At 48.6% G+C, this 24761-nt stretch overlaps 1 protein-coding gene across 2 annotated transcripts in view; it reads left to right on the top strand.

The window, feature by feature from the left end:
- CD4 (CD4 molecule) overlaps positions 1–24761 on the top strand; it is a 69130-nt gene that overhangs the window by 36767 nt on the left and 7602 nt on the right. For both annotated transcript variants that reach the window (XM_019548910.1, XM_019548908.1), the window contains exons 3-9: positions 13189–13380; positions 13483–13626; positions 13864–14124; positions 14768–15124; positions 15249–15485; positions 15587–15705; positions 15989–16056. In XM_019548910.1, the coding sequence (XP_019404455.1) occupies positions 13189–13380; positions 13483–13626; positions 13864–14124; positions 14768–15124; positions 15249–15485; positions 15587–15705; positions 15989–16056 (1378 nt within the window). The remainder of the gene's footprint in view (positions 1–13188; positions 13381–13482; positions 13627–13863; positions 14125–14767; positions 15125–15248; positions 15486–15586; positions 15706–15988; positions 16057–24761) is intronic.

The raw sequence follows: 24761 nt of genomic DNA, 5'->3' as shown, positions 1-24761 counted from the left end.
TTGTTAAGACAAAACGCAAGTGCGCAACAGATGTTTAATAAAGAACTGACATACAACTTTATACACAAACCGTCAATGACATTAATTTACAACTATGCCACTTCCCATACAAGTTCAACAATTTCCCACCACATCAGACAAATAGCCAATTACAAATAAATCCAAAAACAAAGATCTTATGTCCTATATAGGGACACCAAATTATAAACTCACAAGTATAACTCACTCAATTAGTTCTACTTCTCTCACCCTCCCAGTCTATCACCCCCAGTTTCAGGATCCTAAAAATCATCTACCCACTCTCTCTCTTGCAACAGTACTGCAAGCACAGCTCAGCAGGGGAGCGAGGTACCCAACACCAATACATGCACTAATCAGTCTTCTCGTGTCCACTAGGCTCGTGCCAAGCTCAGATGTATACCTAAGCAACCACCAAGCAAACAGACCCAAGCAGGCAAAGCCAAAGACAGCCACTGACATACCACACATAAACATCCAGCAAGTTCACCAACAATCCAACACATATACACGCACACAAACATCACATACGCAAACCTTTTATTTACCCAGATCACACTGCTTCTGTCAATTGCAGCTAAACCAATCATCAGTTCAGAAGTCCCATCAATCACTTCCTAATTCAATCAAACCGATAGAGGTGTCTGTCACTCAATATCATTTGGAACAAACTTAATGCTTTCCATTTATTCACCAATCAGATCGATAATTATCTCAGGGGGGTGATCTGCACCTTTTTGGTGCCAAAACCACTGTCACTCAATAAACTGGGCATGCTCAGAACCAGAAAGTAGGTCATGATGTAATGATAGTTCGAAAGTTCAGAGCCTCCAAAACCTCCTGAGTCTGACCCACACTGAGCATGTGCCAACTGATAGCCTAAGCCAGTGGTTGTCAACCGGGTTATGCGTACCCCTAGGGGTACTTAAAAAGATCATAGTGAGTACACAGAACTGATATGACTGATAATGTGACAGATAAATGCCCCAGGCATGCGCACAGCCGCATGAGCAGAGCATGTAGGCGGTGAGGAGTGTAGCCCAGCAGCGTGGAGAGCACCTGGGTCCCGCTGGTAAGTCTGTTGTAAGGGAAAAGGCACGAGGCTGGCAGATTAAGTCCCCCATGGTGGGAGTAGGGGTGGGGGAGGGAGTGGGGTTCAGGCAGGGACTGCCCAGCCAGGGAGGGGCACATGACTGAGCTGCGCGGGGGGGCAGTTCCCATCACTACACACACCCCCAGGAGGGCATGTGGGGTGTGTGTCCCCAGATCTGCATGTGGGGAGAGGGCGGGCTGCTGCTGCAGGCTGGGGCAACGCCAGGCTGTTCCTGGTGGGGGTGTTGGGCTGGACTGTGCTTGAGGCAGGCTATGGCAGTGCTGGAAGTGGGGGTTGGGGAGGCTACAGCAAATTCTGGAGTGGCTGCAGCCCCTCCCATAGCCCCCTCCCAGTGCCACCACCAACCAGCCCCCTGCCAGGAAGACCCCAGCACAACCCTAGCCCCAGCCTGCAGCAGCAGCCTGCCCCACCCCTTGCGCAGATCCATGGGCACATGTCCCCCATGCCTTCTTGGGGTGTATGCAGCTCCACGTCCCCTGAATGAGGCGCTTGCAGCTCCATCCCATGCTGCACCCCAGCTGTGCATCACCTGCCCCTGCCCCAGCCCCACTCCCTCCTTCACCATGAGGGCCTCAATCTGCCCCTTTCCCCACCCCTTAAAAACAAGAAAAAAATATAAAGGGGTACATGAGCTGAAACTTTAAGACAGAAGGGGTATACTTGTTAAAAAAGATTGAAAACCCCTGCCCTAAGCAAATCACTTCACTTGAGCAAAACAGCTGGTCAGGCTGGGGACACTACACCTTCCAGCCTAATAAGAGCAGATGTCACAGGCACCTAGAGAGACCTCAGTGGTTTAGTTCAGAAGGTGACTTATCCAGTAGGAGAACAGTTACCAGTTGTGCTCCTCAGGGATCTCTCCTAGGACATGTTCTGTTTAATATTGGAATCCTCATGAAATTAGTGGGTGGGCACTAAGCTGGGGTGGGGCATTCCCAGTGTGCAGGAGGACCAGATAATTATCTACATCTTCCCACATAAACTTATGCAATGAGGCATGAGAAATGAAATTTAACAGTACATAGTGTGAAGTAGGGACCAATAACAAGGACTTCAGCTACAAACATGGGGGCACAGAGACTGGGAACATCTAAGAGGGGTATGGGTGTATTGGTTAATTGTAGGATAGCCATGAGCCATCAGTGTGATGCAGCGGTCAAAAAGACTACCACAATCCTAGGGTGTATTTGGTAGGGTATATGCAGTAAGGATCAGAAGGTACCAGTACCACTGAACAAGGTATTGTCAAGACCCCGTTTAGAGTACAGTGGGTATGTCTACACAAAACACTTTACTGCTTAATAGCATAGTTTACTCCATCTACACATGCATATCCTTACTGTGCAGTAAACCTCGCTAATAATTCGTGAGTAAATTTCCAACCTGCAAATGCAAATCTGCCCCTGGTCAGCTGACCATCAGGGGGTGGGAAATTGCTCCCTGTTCCCAGGAGCTGCTTGCTGCCAGGGCAGATTCTGCCACTGGAGCCCAGGCGGGGATTATGTCCCCCTGCCCTGGCAGCAGGGAGCTCCAAGCTCCCACTCTGAGATTGTAATGGGAGAGTGAGGGCTGGGAGAACCTTATCTCCTAGTGTCTGCTCCGTGGTCGAGGGACTGGCACTGGGAGAGAAGGATCTCCCAGCACTGGCCCCACAGTGGCAGAGGTGCTGCTGGGAGCTCCTTGTTGGCAGGGGCTGGGGAGCCTGTGCCCTGCCCAGCTCTGTGATTACAGAGCTAAGTGGAAAACAAGCTCCCCAACCTCTGCCCTGTGTGTGGGGCAAGGGCTGGGATCTGTCCTGGCTAGAGGCAGGTCCCAGCCCTGTGTCCCAATTGCGTGATCAAGGCACTGGGTTTGGAAATTGCTGCAGAACCCTGCCAGCCCCTGGGCTAGCACCAATGGGGAGCCTAGAGCTCCCCCTGGTGGCAACAGGGGCCCATTGCAGGACCCTAGAAGCAGGAGCAGTTAGCTGCCATTAGCAGCAAATCTGCTCCAGCTTCCCTGCCTGCCCAGGAGCATTTACCCATGAGTAAACTGATCCCAGATCAAATACATGTGTAGACATGCCCAGTATGCAGCTCTGTCACCAATGTTCAAAAACAACTTAAACTGGAAAGGCCACTAGGATCTTGAAGGCTATGGAAAAAGGCTATGGAAAACTTTTCTGATGAAAGAAAATTGAAAGAGTTCGACTTTCTTAGCTTAAACAAATAGAGACTGAAAGGAGATCTGATTAGTCTGTACAATGACATATATGGGGCAAATATTAGGACAGTGAACAGTTTTTTTGGCTGAAGAACAACATTGGCATAAGGTCAAATAGCTATGAATAAATTAATCTTGGAATAAGAAGAAGATGCTACTTCAAGCCCAACATAGGCAACATCCTATAGCAGTCACAGGGTTAGTTCAGTCTCCATGATCTGAGTTCTTGACTTCTCTACCAAACCTGCCAGTTACTGTGAGTCTATGATGTGAAGCTGGAGCTGAGCCCCACCAAGCTTGTCTCATTTAGGGGGCCACCTGCCATCCTTCAGTTTCCACTGAGCCAGTCTAAAGTCAGACTTACATGTGACAAAGTCTGTAAGCCAATGGCCCCCACTGCCCCCAGGATGCCATGCTGGGAGGGGACCTGATAGATAAATATTATATATACACACATACAAAAAAATATGGAGGATTCATGGGCTAAAAAGAGGCTGGCATTAATGCTGTTTGTAAATCTCTTTTCATCCCCTTTACCAATTTGCATTATGATACAGTCCTTAATAATATGATCACATACTATTTTTCTCACTGTACCTTCTCTGAGAAGACAAGGATTTCTTGTAGGGAGGTTATCTAAAGGAATTACAGGATTTGGCCTGGTTTAGGAAGGCAGGACAGTCTTGCAAAATGGTAGACAAGTGGAAAGGTTAGCTAGTGATTGGCTCATAACACTTGGCAGTTAAGAGAGGCTGAAGGGTTGTTCCTCCCCCAAGCAGCCAGCAGGAGGACCTGCATTTTTGTGGTCGAAGCCAGAGAGGGCAGTAGACTCTGGCCATTCCCAGCTCACTCTCCTTTTCAGCATCCACTCTTCGCCAGTGTGTCATAGGAGACTGGGGAAGATGGACCTATGGTCTGACCCAGTAAATGGCAGTTCTTATTTTCTTATGTGTGCGTGTTTCGAAGGCAGTAGGAACAGTTCACTCCATCATCCAGGAAATTTTGGCCTTACCGCTGAACCTGCCAGCAAACACTTGCACTCTAAATGCGTGCACTGAAAGTGTGGGTGACATCTACAAGTTAAAAATACAGAACACAGGTGAATAACAATGCATTTTTTAAATCTCATCATTTTGGGTGTCTGTTTTGTGAGTTGTGAATACTTGGGGTTAGAAATACTGTAATAGAGACACAGCATTTGACTGCTAAGATGCTGCAGTACAGGGATGAAGGTTTCTGATAAACAGGGATCTGGGTTTTCCGTTTCCCACAGGAAAACAGGGAAAAACATGAATTTCCCTTTTTACCCAAGAAAAACACAGATTTTTCATTTTAACAGAGAAACGTGCAGATTTTCCACTTTTGCAAAGAGCTCTCTGCAGGCTGGCAGAGTTGCAGCCTGTGAGGGGTTGGGGGGAGCAGGAGGAGGGCAATCAGGTAGGGGCACCGTGTGTACACATACATACACGGCCAGGCAGTCTGGAAAGCAGCTCCTGCAGGTAAGTGTTGGAGGGGAGGAGGGGATTGAGGCCCACATAAAGAGAGAGAGCGGGAGCTGGGCAGGGCTGGGGCTGCTGCCCAGCTGGTGCGGAGTGTGGGGCTTGGGGCCCAGGGCCACTCTGGCTGCAAGGCCTGAGTGGGAAGCAGGACAGGACCATAGGCAGCTTGTCCATGGAGCGGGCCAGGGGGCTGGCTCCCTGCCACTTCATACACTCCAGGTGGGGACATTGGGACATGTGTTCCAAGGTTTCTTCACGGGGGGGGGGGGATGATGCACAGGCAGGCTGCCTCCTGCGGGCTCGGGCTCCCTGCCCCGCCCTGCTGCCCTTCCTCCTGGAGCCTCTGTGTCCCAGTGGGTGGGACCCGGCACAGCAGGGCAGAGCAGGGCTGGGCAAGGAAGCTCAGGTCTGGTACTGCAAGCCTCACACTGCCATGGTGATGCGGCCATGCCCACCTGGAAGCAGAAGGGGTGGTGATGTGGAGTTGTGGCCCTTGTTGCTGCAGGGCAGGCAGGGGGCTACAACGCCAGGTCCTGCTTACACTCCAGCCGTACTGCCCATGGGAGAGGGCGAACTGGGCTCTAAGCTCTGCTCCAGTCCACTGTAGCAGCAGCCACCTCCCATGGGTGGCAGCCAGGGCTCGGGTGCTGCTGCAGGGGACAGGGGGCTGCAGACCTAGGTCCCTGGCTCGGTAGCCCTGACAGCTGAGGGCCTCCTCTGGCAGGGCTGAGGGGAGCGCAGGGGGTCTATGGGTGGGGAGTGAGAAATTTATTTTATTATAGTGACTGAGGCTTCCAAATTGCTTTAAAATTGTAAATATATTAATAAAACATTGCATTCAGTTGATACCTATATATATATATAGTGGCATTTCATTTTAATTGTAGATTTAGAGTTTTTAATCAGAGAATTTGCTTCTTTTTTAAATCAGAGAATTTGTGATTTTTAAACAAAGAAAACCAAGATCCCTGCTGATCACAGGGGAGTCCCTGTCCTTCTGCAAGATTCATAAAAACTGCAATTCTGTAGAGTTGTTGTGTAAGAAACCTGACCTTTGGACACTGTTGCTTCCTCTGTTTAATAGAGCACAGAATCCACCCACTAGTATAAGGTGCAGGATGGAAAATGCTGCCCCCCACACCACCTCCAGTTTCCTTGGTGTATATGGGTGACATTTCTTCTAAAGGGGTTTAGCATGGCAGACCCAGCATTGCCAGTATTCTTGTTGTCATTGAATATCTTATGATAGCTGGTGTTTTTCTTTGAGCCCCATTTCCTGGAATAGAAAAAAGTTTCATGACACTCCCAGCTTCGGTTATCCAAACATTAAACATTTGGTCCCTGAGATTGCAGAGAAGAGCCTGAAATCTCATCTGAGCACACTATAAAACATAAAGACAGACAAGCCAAAGAACTCACATTTTACTGCTGTAAAAAAAAATACCCTCATAAATTTTAGTCAACCCTCTGAGTGTCTGTGGCTCAACTCAAGGTTGTTGAAGGGCAGTGTTGTAGATGGCCAGACATGTCTACAACAGGAGGCATTTGTGATGACTTCCTGCACAGGAGGCAGAGCTGTATCATAGAATCATAGAATCATAGAAGTAGGGTCGGAAGGGACCTTGTAGATCTTCAAGTCCGACCCTCTGCCAGGGCAGGAGAAAAACTGGGCTCAAATGACTCCAGCCAGGTAGGCATCAAGCCTCTTTTTAAAGATCCCCAGGGCAGGAGCCAGCACCACTTCCCTTGGAAGTTGGTTCCAGCTCCTAGCCACCCTGACAGTGAAGTAGTTCTTGCAGATGTCTAATCTAAACCTACTCTCCAATAACTTGTGTCCATTATTCCTTGTCATGCCAGGGGGCACTAGGGAAACAGTGTCTCCCCCAAACCCTTCTGGTCCCCCCTACTGAGTTTATAGACAGTCACCAGGTCCCCCCTCAGCCTTCTCTTGTGAAGGCTGAACAGGTTTAGGTCCCGCAGTCTTTCATTGTAGGGTCTGCCCTGTAGTCCCCGGATCATGCGGGTGGCCCTCCTCTGGACCCTTCCAATGTTGTCCACATCCCTCCTGTAGTTCTTTCCTGTGCAAAGAAAGTGGTGGGGCTGGACTAAATCTGTGTCAAATAAGTCCAGTTAAACCTCTGTGAAATCTTACATCAGTACACTTGAAGCTTTCTTTCTATCTTCCCTAACATTAGGGTTGAAGCAGTCCTAATTGGTGCTGCGCTGCCTTACACCTACCTGACTGTTCCACCCCCAGCATATCTTTGGCAACCTGGTTTCCTACAGCAGCCTCCTGCCAGAGATTCTCCTTACTTTACAAGGGGGGAATCCCCCAGGGGCCAATTACAGATAGGAAACAACTCCTTTGTGGAGCCACAAACAGCTACATCCTGGTCCTTATCAGGCAGAGTTAGAACAAAAGACATGTGGGACACCTTTGTGCTCTTTCCTGGAGAACTGTCTTCAGACTTGCCTTTGTTATGGCCTTCTGCCAGAAGACAACTGCCACCACAGGGAACCCGCCAGAGCTCATCCCTGGCCCCCTGGTACTGGGCAGCAATCCCAGTAGGGTTCACAGCATGCTGGGGGGGACGACAGGCCACGAGAGGGGAAGCAGCTGCTGGCAGAACTTGAGGGCATGCCTGCTCTCTGGTGATTTCTTTGTGGCAGAGGCCTCACGTCACTCACATGGCTGGAATGTCTCTGCCATCAGAAAAAGGGACTCTGCTGCTATGGGGCAGAACCTGAGTTCTTTGTTTGTTTTCTTCTTGTTTCCCTTTATTTCAAAGAATTTATGAGCTTTGCCCTTAAAGAAAAATTCAGGTTGTTCGGTCCCACTCTTTAAGGATCATATTTAGCTTCTGGACTCACGTTTTAGGATCTGGGAGCCTCTCACATGCCCAGGCCACTTTACAAATGTTAACAGAACCAAATAAAAGGGACTCACCTAACTTCCAAACCTGATCTACCTCTGTTAAGGGCTACCGCATGCCTTTAGCTACCATTTTACCCTGCCCAGGTTTCCTCTCTCCATCACATCTGTTCCATTGCCTTTTGGCATCCCTGCTCTCAGGAGCCTGAGGAGCAGCCTGGAGAGCAAGAGGTGGCAGGGTTGGGTAGGGATGCTTCAGCTCCATGTGTGTACCAGGTAACACTGACGTGGAACACTGTCAGCCGCAATGTCTGGGCACACAGAAACTATCTGTCCCAGGCCCCTGATCAACATCACTCCCCCACCCTAACTCTCCTCCACAACCCTTCTCCTTTGCTTCTTTGCACAGCCCTACTTCTCCCTCCCACCCATGCACTTCTGAATGGCACAGCTGTTTCCTTCTGTTCCCATGCCTCACACCTCATGCTCTTGTCATCCCATCTGACCATTCATATCCATTCCCCACAACTGCCAGATGTTGCCCTTATACAGAGCTGTTCTCCCCAGTCATTCCCCACTCTTCTATAGTATGCCTGCCCTCTGCACGCTGTGTCTCTTGCAGCCCTCCACAGCCCAACCCCACTTCTCTGTATCCTCACTGCTTCCCTTCTGCCTACTCCTTTCCCACATTTGGAACATGATGTGCATCAATCTGGGTACACAGGGCATTTGTACACATAATGGGGTTTAATCCTTAGGGTTACATTCTATGCCCCCTAAATTAAAACAGGTTTCTAATTGAAACCCATGGTTTCAATGTAGGGATTTTGTTTTCCACCACTGTTATGGTGAGGGGCCTGATCCTTTTTTATTTTTATTTTTTTGGCAAGGGGCCCAATCCTTTTTTGGGGGGAGAGCCTGCCCATGGTTGGGGGGGGGATGAGCTGACAGTGGTCTGAGCAGCCCCTAAGCTGAAGGGGGCCCTGTCCTTCCCACCATGGCAGTGGTGCCCCCCCGGCCACCTAGGTAGGCTGCTAGCAGGGTGGGTACTGCCCCAGCCAGGAGGCAGCCCCCAGCCTGATCCAACTCTTTCCCAACCCTGAGCTGGGGCAGCACCCAGCCTGCTACCAGCCCACCCAGGCAGCCCCAGGGGGTGCTGCTGCCATGGAGGGATGGACTGGGCCCCCACCCACAACACAGGGCCTGCTTGGCCTGCTGGCAGCTCGCCCCCAAACTGTGGGAGAGGTGGACAGACTCTACCAAAAAAAAAGAAAAAAGGATTGGGCCCTTCACTGCTTCTGCTTTCAGCAGGCTTCTTTTTATTTCCTCTGGGGCCCAATCCTTTTTTTCTGCAGAGCCCGCCTCTCCCACAGCTGGGAGTGTGAGCTGACAGCTGTATCACTGCAATTTGCAATGTTGCAAATTAAACTACATTGGGATGTAGTTTAGTTTGCAACAATGCAAACTCATTTAAAATCCCCCAAATGCTTGCACATGTACAGTGTGACATCACTAAGTCACACAAAGTGACTTTTTGGTCATGTGTACATGGTAAAGGCATCACGTGTATAAGCGGTGACATAGATAAACTGTGATCCATGTAAGTGGTACTACTGACCAGCTCTTACAAGATGAACATGGGAGAAGAGTAGGTCGCAGCAGGGGACACTCTTACTGCCAGACTCTACACCTAAATGAAGAGGGAAGAGCAAGGATGGCTGACAGGACAAGGGTGGACAAGAGAAGCTCCCATGAAGTCCAGCCAGGGGTCACTTGGATGAAGGAATTTTCTGGCCCCAAGGCACACTGCACCAGGGTCACCAGCCCCCTGGATCTTCACAACAGATATGAACCCCTTGCAGTACTAGTAGAGCCAGCAGAGCCACTGGCTCCAGCACTCAAGGAAGAAAGGCAACCTGTAACCACCACAAAGAAGAAACGCAGAGTGATTGTTGTGGGAGACTCCCTCTTGAGGGGGATAGAGGGAGCGCTTTGCTGTCCTGACCCCTTGGTCCATGAGGTCTGCTGCCTCCCGGGGCCCATATCTGGGATGTAGCTGAGATGATCTCGCAATTTGTCCGACCCTCCGACCACTATCCCATGCTCCTCATCCATGTGGGCACAAATGACACGACTTGGAGCAATCCCAGCCGGGTTATGAGTAACTACAGGACTCTGGGGGCAGGGCTTAAAGGGCTGGGGGTGCAGATAATTTTCTCCTCAATCCTTCTGGTTAGGGGTCATGGGCACAGGAGGAAGAGATGAATTGAAGAAGTAAACAGAAGACTGTGGTGTTGGTGCCTAAGAGTGAGGTGGAGGCCGCACCTCACTTGCCTATGCACAAATGCCAAGAGCCTGAGGAACAAGCAGGAGGAACTGGCCCTTCTGCTAAACAAAAATGAATATGATTTCATAGGGATAACAGACTTGGTGGGACTTCCCTGTGACTGAACCACAGGTATAGATGGCTATGTCTTGTACAGGAGGGATCATGTTGAAAGAAAGGGCAGGGGTGTAGCTCTCTATATGAAGGAGCAGTACATTTCCCTACAAGTGGATCTTGGCACCCAAAGAAGGCAACTTGAGACCATCTGGGTTAGATTATGGGGGGACGTGGTGAAGGGGATATCATGATAGAAGTCTATTACAGACCTCCTAACCGAGAGGAAGTACTTGACCACAAATTCACTAGGGAATTGGCAGCAGCTGCACACTGTCAATGCATGGTTGTGATGGGTGACTTCAACTACCCTGACATCTCATGGGAATAGCACTCAGCCAAATATGATCAGTCGCAAAGCTTCCTCACTTGCATTGACAAGCTTTACTTGTCTCAAGAAGTCTATGGGCCAACAAGACACAAGCCACTGCTGGATCCAGTACTGGCCAAAGGGGATGATCTAGTGAGCAACCTGAGAATTGAAGGGAAGCTTGGCAACAGTGATCATGAGTTGATCACTTTCTCTATCCATTGCAAAATTGGCAGATCAGTCAGCAATGCAGAAATCCTCAACTTCAGGAAATCCAACTTTCACAAGCTCAGGAGGCTGGTTGCCGAGGCCCTGCATGGCCATGACCTGACAGGGAGGGAAGTCCACGATGAGTGGTTGCTCCTTAAGGACGTGATCCTTGAAGCACAAGGGAAGTCCATTCCGGCCTGTAGGAAATGGTAGCAGAAGGGATGAGTAACCCCCCTGGGTAAATAGGGAACTCATGGACCTCTTATATCTGAAAAGAGAAGTCTATAAGCAATGGAAGTCAGGTAACATCACCAAAAAGGGGTATTCAGCACTGGAGTGAACTAGAACAGCCAAGACTGAAACCAAACTCAAACTGCCTACAGGAATCAAGGACAATAAAAAGTCCTTCTCCAGATTGTGACAGGGTCAAAACCTGATAGCATTCAACATGGAGAAATGCAAGGTGCTCCACCTTGGGAAAAAAATACACATCATATTTATAGGCTCGGCAATACTACACTCACTAGCACCGTGACTGAAAGAGACTTGGGGGTCATGATTGACCACAAGATGAACATGAGCTACTAATGCAATGCTGCAGCCAGCAAAACTAACAAAAACCTGGCTTGCATCTACCGATTCATCTCAAGCAAGACCAGGAAGTCATCCTCCTGCTTTTCTAGGCCTTGATGAGGCCACAGATGGAGTACTGCATTCAGTTCTAGGCTCTGAACTTTAGAAAGGATGTGGAAAAGCTTGAGAGAGCCATGTGCATGCTTAAAGGACAAGAGAGCAGGCTTTATGAGGAAAGGCTGAGAACCATGGGACTCTTCAGCCTGGAGAAGCGAAGGCTCAGGGGGGACTTGGTGGCTGCCTATAAGTACATAGGATCTGGGAGAATGTCTGTTCCCCAGAGCATCCCAAAGGAAGACAAGATCCAACAGTCACAAACTCCTAGAAGACCATTTTAGGCTGGACATAAGGATAAACTTCTTTACCATCCAAGTCCCCAGAGTCTGGAATAGACTCCCCTCAGAAGTGATGCAAGCACCTACTCTAGACCTGATGATCTTGCAAGGTCCCTTCCAGCCCTGGTGTCTATATCTATGAAATGCTATGGGGGCATGGGGCTCATTTGAGCTCTGCATAGGAGCTGAAAGTATTATGAGGGAAATAGGTTCTATGGGAGGGCAGGGTGGAGAAATTCAGCTCTGCAGTGGGATGCAAAGTGAATCAGGTGGTAACATGAGGGATCTCTGACCTCTTCAGAGGGGGAATATAAGGGAGAATGCACCTCAGAATTGAAGCTGACCATGTGAATAACTGATTGCTGATGCATACTCAGGAAAAACATCTGGGAAATCCCCAGAGACAAAAATCTCAGGACTTGAACTAAGGTTATGCCAGTGCTACCATAAACTGATTTGCAACTGAACAACCTTATTTTGTTTCCATTTGGATAGATTCACAGAATCATCTAGTCTAGTGGTGCTCATGGTTTGGGCCCTGTAAACCAGATGGATGGCGTGCGGCCAGCTTGTGGGCCAGACTGGGCCCCATGCCACCCCTTCAAACTGGAGTTGGGCCCTGGAGCTCCATGCTGCCCTCACATGCCATGATCATGCCCTGGGGCCCCATGCTGCCTCTGCCCAGCCAAGGGCCTTGCACTGCCTCCGCCCAGCTGGGTTTGATCTCTGGGGCCCCACACTCCCCCCATCTGGTTCCCACACTACTGCTGTCTGGCCCCCATGCCAGACTGCATCACCCTGAGAGCTAAATCTAGTGAGCAGGACCATGGCTCCTCGGGCTCTCCACAGATCCATGGGGAGCCCTGCAGGTTGGATGCTGCAGCACCAGGGGCTGGGGCTGGTCTGCGGACCAAGGGTAGAGTACCTCTGATCTAGTCTGACGTCCTGTGTAATGGTAGGCCATAGGACTGCTCTGAATTAACTCCTGTTTGAACTAGAACATGCCCTTTAGAAAACAGCCAATCTCATTTAAAATTGCCAGTGACAGAGATAATGTCACAACCCTTGGTAAATTTATTCCAATGGTTAATTACCCTTACTGTTTAAAGCATATGCAAAACAGAACAAAATTGCTGCCAGCTGGGGGTAAGTGAGAGGGAGATGGCGTGCCAGACTGGCAAGCATAGGACTGAGATATCAGAGAGGCACAGCAGGGAGGAATAAGAGAAGAAGTCCAAGGGTGGGGAGAGTAAAGGGTGGGGACATTGGGAGTGGAGGGAAAAGAGAAAAAGAGAGTTGGAGACAGGAAAAGCTTTTCCCAGACAGCAACAGACACTGGATTTAGGGTTGGATAAAAGATCTTGACAATTAAGGAGGTAATAGGGAGATGGGAAATTTGAGGAAGGATTAAAGGAACAGAGCGGAATGAGGGAGACCTTATCATGACCTGGATAAGGAGGCAGGGAATTTGGGGTCCATTTGGCTGGAAGGGATTTATTAATTGTGCCACTGCTTATCTACTTAGTCCCCATGCTATTTTTGGGGTGTCTTTCAGGCCTGAAGCCTCCTGTAGCTGTAGGACAAACAAAGGTGGCTGGTGTTGTTGGACAGGAAGTGATCCTACCTTGTAGCCTCACTCGTCAAATGACTTCAGTGACTTGGAAATTCCAGAAAAGAACACACACCACCAGAAGACAAGAATCACAAGAAGACATTGTGATCAAATATCACATCAATGTCTTTAAAGGTAACATCCTAAATTCACCATGCCTACCCCCTATGCAGGGCTGGGCAGCCCCCTCTCCTCCACAGTGGAGTTCTAATCCCAGCATTCTTATTCTTCCTGAAGGGAAGGCTCCAATGGCAAATCGATCTGAATTAATTACAACGAACTTTTCCCTGAAAGTGCAGAACCTGGCACCTTATGATGTTGGCGAGTATACCTGTGAATCTGGTCACAGAGGGGACACAGTCCAGCTGGTGGTGTTTGGCGGTGAGTGATTGGGGACCATAATGAGACCTTTCTGGGAGAGGAAGGACCTGAGTCCCTGATCCATCTCCTCCAGCCTGTGCTAGTGCAGATCCCTTTCCTTCAGCTTCTCAAAGTCCAAGCTCCTCACATTCCCCTTTTTCTGGAATATCAATAAAGACCCTTCACTCCCAGACAGACCTTTGTTTTGGGAGGCAGGCAAAGGAGAAGACTCACTGACTGGGCTCTTTCTTTCTACAGTTACAGAGTTGACAAAATATTTGCTACACGATCAAGTTCTCTTTGTGAGCTTGCAGCAATACTCCCCTGTCCAAAACAAAATCACTGTCACCTGGTGGGACAACAAAGACATGGAAGTGACAAGCGAACAGTCACAGACAGACCAATACAGTCTGCACAAAAGTGGTCTTCGGATTACAGACAGTGGGAAATGGAAATGCAAGATCAATTTACAATTCAAACCCTTTGACCTGGACATCCCCTTTGATGTGATTGTGATAGGTAGGAAGAACACTGGACTCTGGGACTCCTCCTCTCCACACACACAGACCCTGGGATGGGCAAGTCTCCCTGTCCACTACCTCAGTCCTGAGCATTTGGAGCAATGAAGCTCCAAGTCCTTTCTCTTAGGATTTCTGGACTTCTGAAAATCCACATTGAACAAGTAACCTTGAATAAGTCACTTATTTTCCCTTTGTGGGACTTGTGGTGGGAAAGCTTGCTTACTGTGAGTACCTCCAGGTAATCAGTATTTGGTAGGCCCTCTAATCCCAACATTAGTACATTGACATAATAGACACAAAATAAACTACCCTCCTCCCTTCAGTCCTCTTTTCACAGCATCCCACCATCTGTCTCCTTCCCACTGGGGTTTATGCCTTTAAGACCCTGCAGGTGTCTCTCATTTTTCTCCCCACAGCTGAAGCTTTGGTGAGTCCTGTGGGTTTTTAGCTCTTCGAATGTTTACCAAGAGTCCAGCTGATATTTTCTGTGGCTGTTTTCTGAACCCCACCCCAAACTGAGCCCAGTAATCAAACTCAGGTCTTCCTGGAGTTGCACAAAATGCCTGGGTGAAGTTGAAAAAATGAGGAGGCTATTGCTCCACATACTTCTGTTTGTTCTTCTCTCTCTGCTCTGAATTCAGGTTTCAAAGAGTTGGAGCGTAAGATCCTGTATGCAGCTGTTAATACAACAGTGTCCTTCTCATACTTACTGAATCTCTGGGAAGTAAAATGGACGGGGAGCCTTAAAGCACATTTGGATTGGAAAGCAAAGGCAGATGACAACTATCGGGAGATAATGAACTTCAGCATCACTAATCAAGAATTGACCTCGCCCAAGCAAATTAAGCGCTTTGGGTTCCAGGGAGTTGAGAAACCCTTCAAACAACTGAATGTAACTCTGTCTAAAGTTCTGTTTGAAGATGCTGGATGGTACCAGTTCAGAGTCACATTTGACTTTGGACATCTGAAGACTGCTATCCACCTGGTAGTGATGACAGGTGAGAGGAAAGTAACCCCCAGAAAACAGGGTGGGGGAGTGTCCCCCTAGAGGTGTCTCCTGCAAGGAGCCCGAAATCCTGAGATTATCCTCTCACTTGTGTCTCCCCCTTCTGTTGTCTACAGTCTCTGCCACCCCCACTGGGCCTCTCTCCAAAGGGGCTGAGGTGACACTGCACTGTCAACTCTCAGCTCTCCCCTTACAGAAAGGCCTACTGATCTGGCACCGTGTGAACGGGACAAAAGAGGAATCTAAGCAGGTGATACACAGGGAGGTGGAAGTGAAGGCCAGGACTGCAGGGCTATGGAGGTGTAGCTTCGTATTGGAAAACAAAACATTAATCAGCGTTGACTACATGCTGGGTATGGGGACTAACTCTACACTGCTGCCTCTATACTGAGGAGCCTTTTGTCTTTGTCTGCCTCTTAGTCTTCCTCTCCCACTAACTGTCATCTCTCCACAGAGGAAGCTGCCGAATGGATTATGTATGCACTGACTGTGGCAATAACTGTAGCGAGTGTGGCCCTACTTCTCTTTGTCAGCCTGTGTACGTTTATCTGTACCGCATGGCAGCGCAGAAAGGTGAGTCCTTGAATCCTTGTATGCAGTGAAATGAGTCAAGTCCTGGCATTTAAAATGAGTCTCTAAGAAGCCTCACCTTCAGATGGGCAAGTGGGAGGGGATATGAAAATCCCACCTGGGGAAAGGGATCTCAGATCATACAGCCCAAACAACTCTCCTTGGAGTTTGGTGGATACAACTTACCCTGTCAGGAGAGGGGGGTGATTTGAAACCTTCAGCCACTTCAGAGAGAACTTTTAATGCCAAAATAAAAACCTGTGCCACACCCCTCCTCTCTTGGCAGCGGCGAGCAGAGAGGATGGTGCGAGTCAGACAAGACCTGCTACAGAACAGAACATGTCAGTGTCAACAGTAAGTATTGTGGCCAGCACATCTAGGGCAGGAAGAAACTTGGGCTTTAAGATAGTGGGAAGACTCAGGGAACAGGGAATGAGACATGGACTTTTCACCACCTTGGCTATGGTTGGAGGACAGTCATCTCTATGTATAGTTGTCATGTTAATTATCCTGGCTATGGTTAACATAAATCAGCATCTATTCAGAACCAGCCCCCCTCATGTTTAATCAATGTGCTGCTACACCCCACTGTAGCAGGGCACTTAGACGTGCCCGCTCCTTAAGGCTGAAGAAGCCTGGCCAGGGAGCTGGGCAGGCCAAACAGAGCTCCTCAGTTGCAGGTGCCAGAGTAACAGCCTAAGGGAGTAATGGGCCACACCTGCCGACATCACCAGACCAGCAGGAGGCGGGTTCTGGGATATATAAACCCAGGCTGTAGCTAGCAGATGCATGCTCTTTCTTTAGCAACTGACAGGGAAGGTGTTCCTGCCTGCTGAAGCTACTTGAGACCTGGTGCTGCCTGCCTAGCTCTCCTAGGACTGCCTGCTATCTAGGTGCTACATGACTACAGGGAGTCTCCCAAGTACCTAGAATAGGGGCATGTTACTCTGAGTGGATGTTTGTCCCTTTAAAGAGGCATAACACTGTTGCTATTGCTAGTATTTAAGTTATTGCCTAGGGGATTGTGTTTGTGTTCATGTTTACCCTGGAGGATTGGGATGAGACTAGAAGGGGAGGTTTGGAGGCCCCATTAGTGCCTAGACAGAGTGGGTGTATGATTGGGTAGAGCCCAGTGTCAGGCATAGTGAGCCCAGAGTGCCAGGAGGGTGCTGCCAGAAGGCTCCACTTTGGAGCCAACCCGGTGGAGAGGCTGAATGTCTGCAGCCTTCCTCCTTAGCTCTGCCATCCCCTTCCCCCCCAGCTCTGGTGCTGTCATCAAGATAGGAGTGGGGAAAAGGCAGGGGAAGGAGCTCCGTTCTGGGGTTTGCCTAGCCTGCGCTTGAGGTGGGTGGGTGGATTGGAGCCCCCCCATCTCAGGGGGACTTCAATCTATTTGCCTGCCTTGCCCAGTGAGGGCTGGGCAAACCCCAGAATGGAGCTCCCCTGCCTGCCTTCTCCCTCTCCCACCCTGATGACATCACCAAGGGTGTTCTGAGCTACACCAGCCCAGCTCTACTCCCAGCAGTGACAAACAGAAGTTAATGAAGGCACTTCAGTTTGGAGGACCTTCATCTGAACCCTCAGTAAATGAGGGCTAACTGTTGTACGACTGGGCACTTTTAAAGCACTCTGCAGCCATGCGTTTCTGTCAGGGCATGGCTGTAGAGCAGTGTTTCCCAACCTTTTCAAGCTCAAAGCATAGCTACATTAATAAAAAGTTTCCGTGGCACACCTGTTAAAGCATTCCCCATCCTCGTACCTATTGTAACTCATTGTATCTTATTGCCATCACAACATTCTGCGGCACACCTAGTCATTTCTGACAGCACACTTTTGTGCTGTAGCACAGTGGTTGGGAAACTGCTGTAGAGTGCTTTCAGGGGGCTCACTGTGTGACAAATATCACTTCTGTCAGTGCCTGTAGATGTCAAAAATCATTGGCATGAGTGTGCTGCCTTGTGGTGGCTCATATCACTGCTGCTGACACTGGCTCCTTTTTCTACATAGTTCAGTGTAAAATCATTGGGGGCATTTGTATAAACAGTGAAATGCGCATCAGCACTGAGAAAATGGTGGCGGTGCACTTTTGAACTAAAACACGTCAAAACTATTTTAATTCAAAAGCACACTGCCGCCATTTTTCCAGCACTGATGTGCGTTCTGCCATTTATACAAATGCATGAGACAGTGCCGGGTGCCTCAGCTTGCATGTGGAGCAGATTCAATTAATCAAGTCTGCTCCAACATGCTAGATCTCTGACACGTCGGAGCAGACAAACATATTTGTATAAATGCCCTGGGAGTCTTGCGGAGACTGTGTCAGTTGTAAGATGGTCATCTTTCATCATGTTATACATTGATGAGAACCCCTCAGTTGCTCACTGTACTGTATGCTGTTCACAGGACAAGAGCAGTATCTTTTACCAGACCCTTTCCAAAGCAGTCTTCAATGTACTACATGAAGATCAGTACTTAACCTGTGCATGACTTGCCTGTTATCCAGCTTGCTCTGGAATTAGGTGCTTTTCAATGAATGACAAGATGGCATCTGATTTAAACTTAGATGTCTGTTCAGTCTGCAGATTTAGTGCGTTGTAGGGGATTGCTTGTCCCAGACAGATCAGATAGGGAGCAACAGGGCAACCATCTTTATTGTACAGAACAAAAAAAATGTTAACTGAATGCTTCTCAGACATGATTTAGTCAGCTATAACGCAGTGGCAACACGTAGGGGATGCATGGGGTGCACCCCCTGAGAGTGCTGGTGCCCCCACTGAGAGCAAGCGCTCTTGGTTTAGGCAATGGGCAGGGGGGGCAGGTAGAGTGCTGATGTCCCCCTCCAAGAATTGTTGCCAGCACTTCCAGGTGCACTGCCGGCACTTCCAGGCTCGGCATCCAGCCACATGGGGACCCCCTTCCACCACCAACACCGCTGCAGCTGCTAGCAGATGGTCCATGCCCTGCCTGCCCTTGCCTCCAATGCCTGTGTCACCACCTGTGGGTGGTCACCATGTCCCCCAGCCTCAGGAAGCACATGTCGCTTATGCTATAAGGTGCACATCTACCCTATCTTCTGTCTGACTGCAGACTAACACAGCTAAGTACAGCAGGCAAACCAGAGGCAAGGATAACACAGAATAGCTCTATCTACACTCCTCCCCCCTCCCCCCCAAACACACATCCACACACACACCATCCAGTATACAACACCCTTCCCCTGCCCTGGATCAGACAGTGACTCACCTTGGACAACTCAGTTCAGGGGTTGGAGTCATTTAATTGGAGATAGCAGCAAGCTCTTCTTGAGTTGCATCAGTACTGGAAATTTTCCTGAGTTCAGAACAACAGCTGCTGGACTTGTAAGAACCAGTCTTTGTACCAGTATAGTGTCTTCTGGATTTGTAGATGGTATATCATCTGGAAGTTGATCTTATATTTGGTTGACATGTCTGCCAAGTGTCTTGTTATCTGAAGTCTTGGCTTTATAGGATACTGGTCTTGTAGCCTCAAGAACAGCTGCAGACACCCAACATGGCTCAGTTGAATAGCTTTGGGTGTACACAAGGTAGTTTGATTTTATGACAATAGGGGTGAACTGTGACAGATTTACTACTGCTTATAGGACACCTTACTTAACAAGATGATTAATTTCTGCATTAACTTTTGGATGGAGGGTGAATGCAACATGACGAGTTTTCTTTCACATTGGTGCCACTATTGGATCCAACATAAATAAAACAGGTGGGCTTTTGTATGTACCTTGCCTTTCTTCAATTTTTTTTAAAGAATTCCTTTAGGATATCTTGAGTGGTGTTTGCCACAACCCTGCATGCCCCTGTTAATTTGATGCCCAGCAGCTCAAAACATTCTCCATCAAGCAAGCTTGCTCACTGTCTTGCAACTATGAGATTGATTGATAGACTCCTGGATTCTTCCTGTAGCTGAATGTTGATTTAACATTCTCCATTTAAACCAACAGTTTGTTTGTTCTGGTTGACAAGTCTTGTTTTGCATGGAACAATAAGAGAATGATTTTTGAGACCATTCATACATTTCTACTGAAATTAAGAAAAACTTGGATCCTGAGTGTACCTCTATGATGCATGAAATGCCTCAGAGTATCACTGTCATTTACGTCTTTTGTAGAGGTACTGTTTCCACACTCTTGTCAGGTCTGGTAGTGTGGGCATCTGAGTGTCACAGACTAAAATTCTATTAAGACCTGCAACGGTATTTGTGGTAGCTGGAGGCATACCTTCCATGGTTACCTTCTTTTTGTATGGTTTGAACTTTTGATGACATACATGTTCAATGCAATCCTTGCACTTGCAGTGATGTTACTGGTACCAGGAAACAGCTTGTGTCCTGCAGGGATGATGTGTAAGGGGTGCATGTGGGTGCACATGCACTCCCTGAACGTGGCAGCGCACCCCCTACAAAAAGGTGCCACTGACACTGTCTGCAGCGCCTGCAGGCAGTAACCACTAACCCCCCACCCCTCGCCTTCAACACTGCTGGCAGCATCTGTAGGCAGTGAACAATCCCCGCTGGCCACCACCACTGCTGCTGGTGGCATGTTTGGGTGGTTGCTGACCCCTGGTTGGCACTTGCCACCCCCTTCATGCCCCGAACAGCATCTGTCGGAACTCCTGCTGCTACTCCCACCAGGGGCACATGTCGTTCATGGTGTCATGTCTGGCTCTCGCTATAGCTATAGAAGTTTCACAGAGATGAAGAATTTATTTTCTTGTGCACTGGTCATCACTTCTGTGAATAATTCCTTTTAGATTGCGCTTGGTGAGTCGATTGACATCATTTTCATAGACAATGCTTAGATCTCCTTTGTCTAGAAAAATATAGCTCATGAGCAAGTGCTTCTTCGACAATAGTGAATGTTAAGTTTTGCTTTGTAAGCAGTCTGCATTTTAGGGTGTCATCTTGAATCCCACAAATTTACACACCCTCAATAGAGACTAAAGACAGGTACCAAAACTACAGTTCTTGGACAGATCCCTTTGTTTGACAGGTGATTGCTCTGGTTGAAATGGAAACATCTGATTGCTTTAGAAAGAGTCCATGTAAAATTATATTTTTAGTAGTATGAGGATCTCATTGTAGAACTTGTTATAGGGTTTGGCCAGGGACGTGAGTGAGCAAACAATGTCAGAAGCCTGTAAGTAGATAGGAGTTGGTAGCATGGCACATTTCTCAGAGGTCTGACTGGTTAACTTCACTGATCTAACTGGCTTCGGATGGAACTGCTATACCGATAAGCTTGTCTTCTAAGGCAATGACCTGGCTACATCAAAGGCTTTGATACAGTACTAGATAGGCATGGTGCAGAGCAGCTGCACAGAATACCCCATGGGGAGGAACCCCTTTATTAGGCTCCCTGAATAGTGCAGTCCTCCTTTCTCCCTTGCATTCTTGGCACTCCCAGTTCAGAATGAAATGCAGGAAGCCTTCTGCCTACTGGGGGTCCCATCCCCATTGCCAACTTTGTGTATTGCAGGGGTGTGTTTGTGCTAGTGAGATCACACAGGGCAGCCCACTTTGTTGTACAACAGTCTTAAGTGAGTGCTTGTCAAACATAACAGCAGGCAGCAACAGGAGATAAACACAACATGGAATAGCTGCACTTACTGAATGTACACGCATGTGAGCATGTGCGCACGTGCACACACTAGCATATTTACTCAAAAATAAAATGAAGTTTTTTTCCCCAATCAGCATGGGTATACAGAAACCTTCATCTTTGTATTCACATGCAAAAAACCCTCATTAAATACATTACCTATCACTAAACTGCTGCCAGAAGCAGAATATGTTCAGTCATGGAAAGTAACTGTGAGGTTGATTGAAAACAGCCCACACCAAGCATGCCTACAAAACACATGGTTCATGTTGTACAACATACTGATTGGAAACTTTTTGTTTGTTTGTTTTGTTTTGGCCCTTAAAAAATGGGCACATGTTCCCTACACAATGAACTGGCACCAGGCCTGGAGACATTGCTATAGCAGGCCAGCTCCAGGGAGGGTAGAGCCAGCACTAACACCTCCCCTTGGTACCAAAAATGCTTAATCTCTTTTTTATAAAAGGAAAAAAAAAAGGAAAAAAGAGAGAAAATTATAGCACAGTAAGAACTACATATCAAAAACACACAGCTACATGTATTAAACCCTTAAACAACATACATCAACTTCTCACAAAAACCAAAACCTTACAGAACCTCATGAAAAAACTTTTACCCCAGTAACCACCTGAAACTCTCTGCCCTTCTCATCAGTCCTCTGTTGGTTTAGTGAAACAAGTGTGTCTAGTCCTTTTACCTCCACGTCTCCACCTCTTCCTCTCTGATCTCTTCTTTGTCCTGATCAATGTAGTATTTCAATTCATGCAGCCCCAGCTTCAGGCACTCTTTCAGTAAAAGCCAACCCCTTAAACACTCAGAGGTTTCTTACTTTGCATAAATTAGTTTTAACACATGCTAATAAAGTCCTTAATAGTGTTTCCTTGGGTCCCTTTGGAATAAGTCCATATAGTACCATCTCCCGTGCTAATGACAGGTTTATTTTGGTGATACTCGGAAAGCAGCGGACCCTTTCCCACATCCTCTTTGCATACGTACACTCCCCAAATATGTCCTACTGTTTCTTCTTCCCTACATCTCTCCCTTGGGTACCATGATGAGCTTGTCAAGCCCAATCTGTTTCACTTCTCTCACTAGCAAGATATTTCTTACTTACAGCCATCCATGCTAGGTCAGCATGTAGCTTCTTAGTCGTTTACCTGCCACCGCTACCCACACCTTTTTCACTTGTCTTTCTGTGACATTTCCCATTAGCACCATCCTGTCTCCTTAACTGTTTTCATCAATTTCTTATGACCCTTCAGGACCTCCAGTGCTACCGTCCCTATCTAATACCCCTGTATGAATCCTTCCATCCTGATGTAATAATTTGGAAGTTTTCATGCCCATGGACTGTTCAAAGAGGTCTGATATACTCCCCATTCCCTCAAAATCATAGCTGTGTGAAATCTGGTGATACATGCTGCTTCCCCTTCTCCCTCTGTTGCTGCCTTGCATATCATGCTAGCATATTTCACATAGACAAACAATCCCAAGTCCAGCAGCCCCCATCCACCATCTCTCATGCTTTGTACAGTTCAGCTCTAACCAACCCTTCTCTTCCTTCATTCCAGAAGTACACACACATTTCCCTCTGTACATTTGCTGTCTGCCACTACATCAGTGGGAATACAATTCTTGTATATAAACTAATCAACAGTAGTACATCCTTAAATGCTCCCAGTTTTCTGGCAAACAACAGTACCCTTCTGGACTAGAAACAAAGTATTTGCCATAGTCTTGCTGTTACTTTTTCTCATGCCATATTACCTTTCCCTTTGGCATCCATCAGGATCCCTAGCACTCTAATTTCTCTCTCTTTCTTATTTGAAGGTCCAACTTCTCCGAGTCCTTCCAGTTCCCCATTCCCATTATGGTGCTTTTTGACCTATTTAGTTTGGCCCAGGGCCAGGCAATTATTTCTGCCAGAAGGCTGCTTAACAAGTTTTGGTGAGCTGTCAATAGGTGCATGGGTAGCCCTGCCCTTTGAGGTGCCCTGCCCCCTGATTACCATATTGGGATCTGAAGTCCCCCCCCTAACCCCTGACCTTTGCCACTGGAAGTTCCTCCCCTTGCCCCACAGAAATACTCCTTTTGGGAGAGGAGAGTTGCCATCTTGGAACCGAAAAACCCCAAATCATACACTAAAAATATTTGTCATGATTTGTGTTTCTGTAGTGTATATAGAGGTGATTGTACAGTAACTCAAAATTAAAGTCTTATGTGTGTACTGGCACCTGGCAGCACATGGCTCCAGTGCTGCACATGGGAGCAAGGAGTGAAGCCTGCCCAGCCTGCCACTATCTCAGGGGCTCTGCATGGAGCGCCTACAGCTCCTGCACTCATGCAGCAGAGGGAAGCCCGACGCTGAAGCCAACTGTCTTCACCGCCCCCTGCCACTCACGTCCTAGGCCTCCGTGGGCAATCAGGGGCTGGAGCTTCCCTCCACTTCCAGCAAGAGTTCCAGGACCAACATGGCAGGAGGTAGGAAAGGCAGCTGGCTTCAGTGTGGGGCTTCCCCCAGGGCTGCATGAGTGCAGGAGCGGCAGACGTACCACGTGAACCTGCTGTGATAGAGGCGTGCTGGACAGGCTTGGCTCCCAGTGCCTGCTCCAGAGCACCCCTGCCTGCTGCTGCTGCTACTGGCAGGAGCTGCATGCCATGTGCAGGAGTGTGTGTGTGGGGGAGGGTGGGGTCCCCGGGGTCCCCCGGGTCCCCCCCACCCTCCCTCACACCCACACCTGTCCAGCCAAGCTCCACACTCCCGTTGCCCCTCTGGGCATGGGCTCCGCAGTGCCACCAGCCCTAGCCCCATGCTCCACATTCATCCGGCTCAGCTGTCTACCCCTGCTGCTTTCCTACCTGGTGCCTGGAGCAAGTAGGATGCTAGGGAAGTCAAACATGTCCCCTGGTGGCTGCAGCAGTGGCAGCAGCAAGAGTGCAGGAAGCTGCTGCTGGCTGGGCTGGGTCCTTCTGCCTGCAAGGGTGGGACCAAGGTGCAATGAGGTATGTTGGCGGGGGGGGAGGTTATATGTGGGCACCTCACTCCCACCATCAGAAGTGGAAGGGCTGGGCGAGGTACAATTCATTGATGGGCACCCATGGGCTGGATGAAAGTGCTTGGTGGGCTGAATCCGGCCCACAAGCCATATTTTGCCCACCGCTGGTTTAGCCTGTGCTGTTTCTCTGTACTCTGATGTATGCTTTAGCACCCTTTCTATCAAAAGTCTCTCTCAAACTACTTGTGACAGGAGTGCCTCTTCTGGAGTCCTATCGGAGACCCTGCCCTCCTGTTTCATAGTTTCATAGTTTCTAGGGTCGGAAGGGACCTGAGCAGATCACCAAGTCCGACCCCCTGCCGTGGCAGGAAAGAGTACTGGGGTCAAACGACCCCAGCAAGGTGTTCATCTAGCCTCCTCTTAAAGAC

The sequence above is a fragment of the Crocodylus porosus genome, unplaced genomic scaffold (genome assembly GCF_001723895.1).
Source record: "Crocodylus porosus isolate Cpor-Errol unplaced genomic scaffold, CroPor_comp1, whole genome shotgun sequence".
In the NCBI taxonomy this organism is placed as follows: domain Eukaryota; kingdom Metazoa; phylum Chordata; order Crocodylia; family Crocodylidae; genus Crocodylus; species Crocodylus porosus.
Note: the sequence above shows the minus strand (reverse complement) of the source record. Positions and strands in the feature narration are given on the sequence as shown.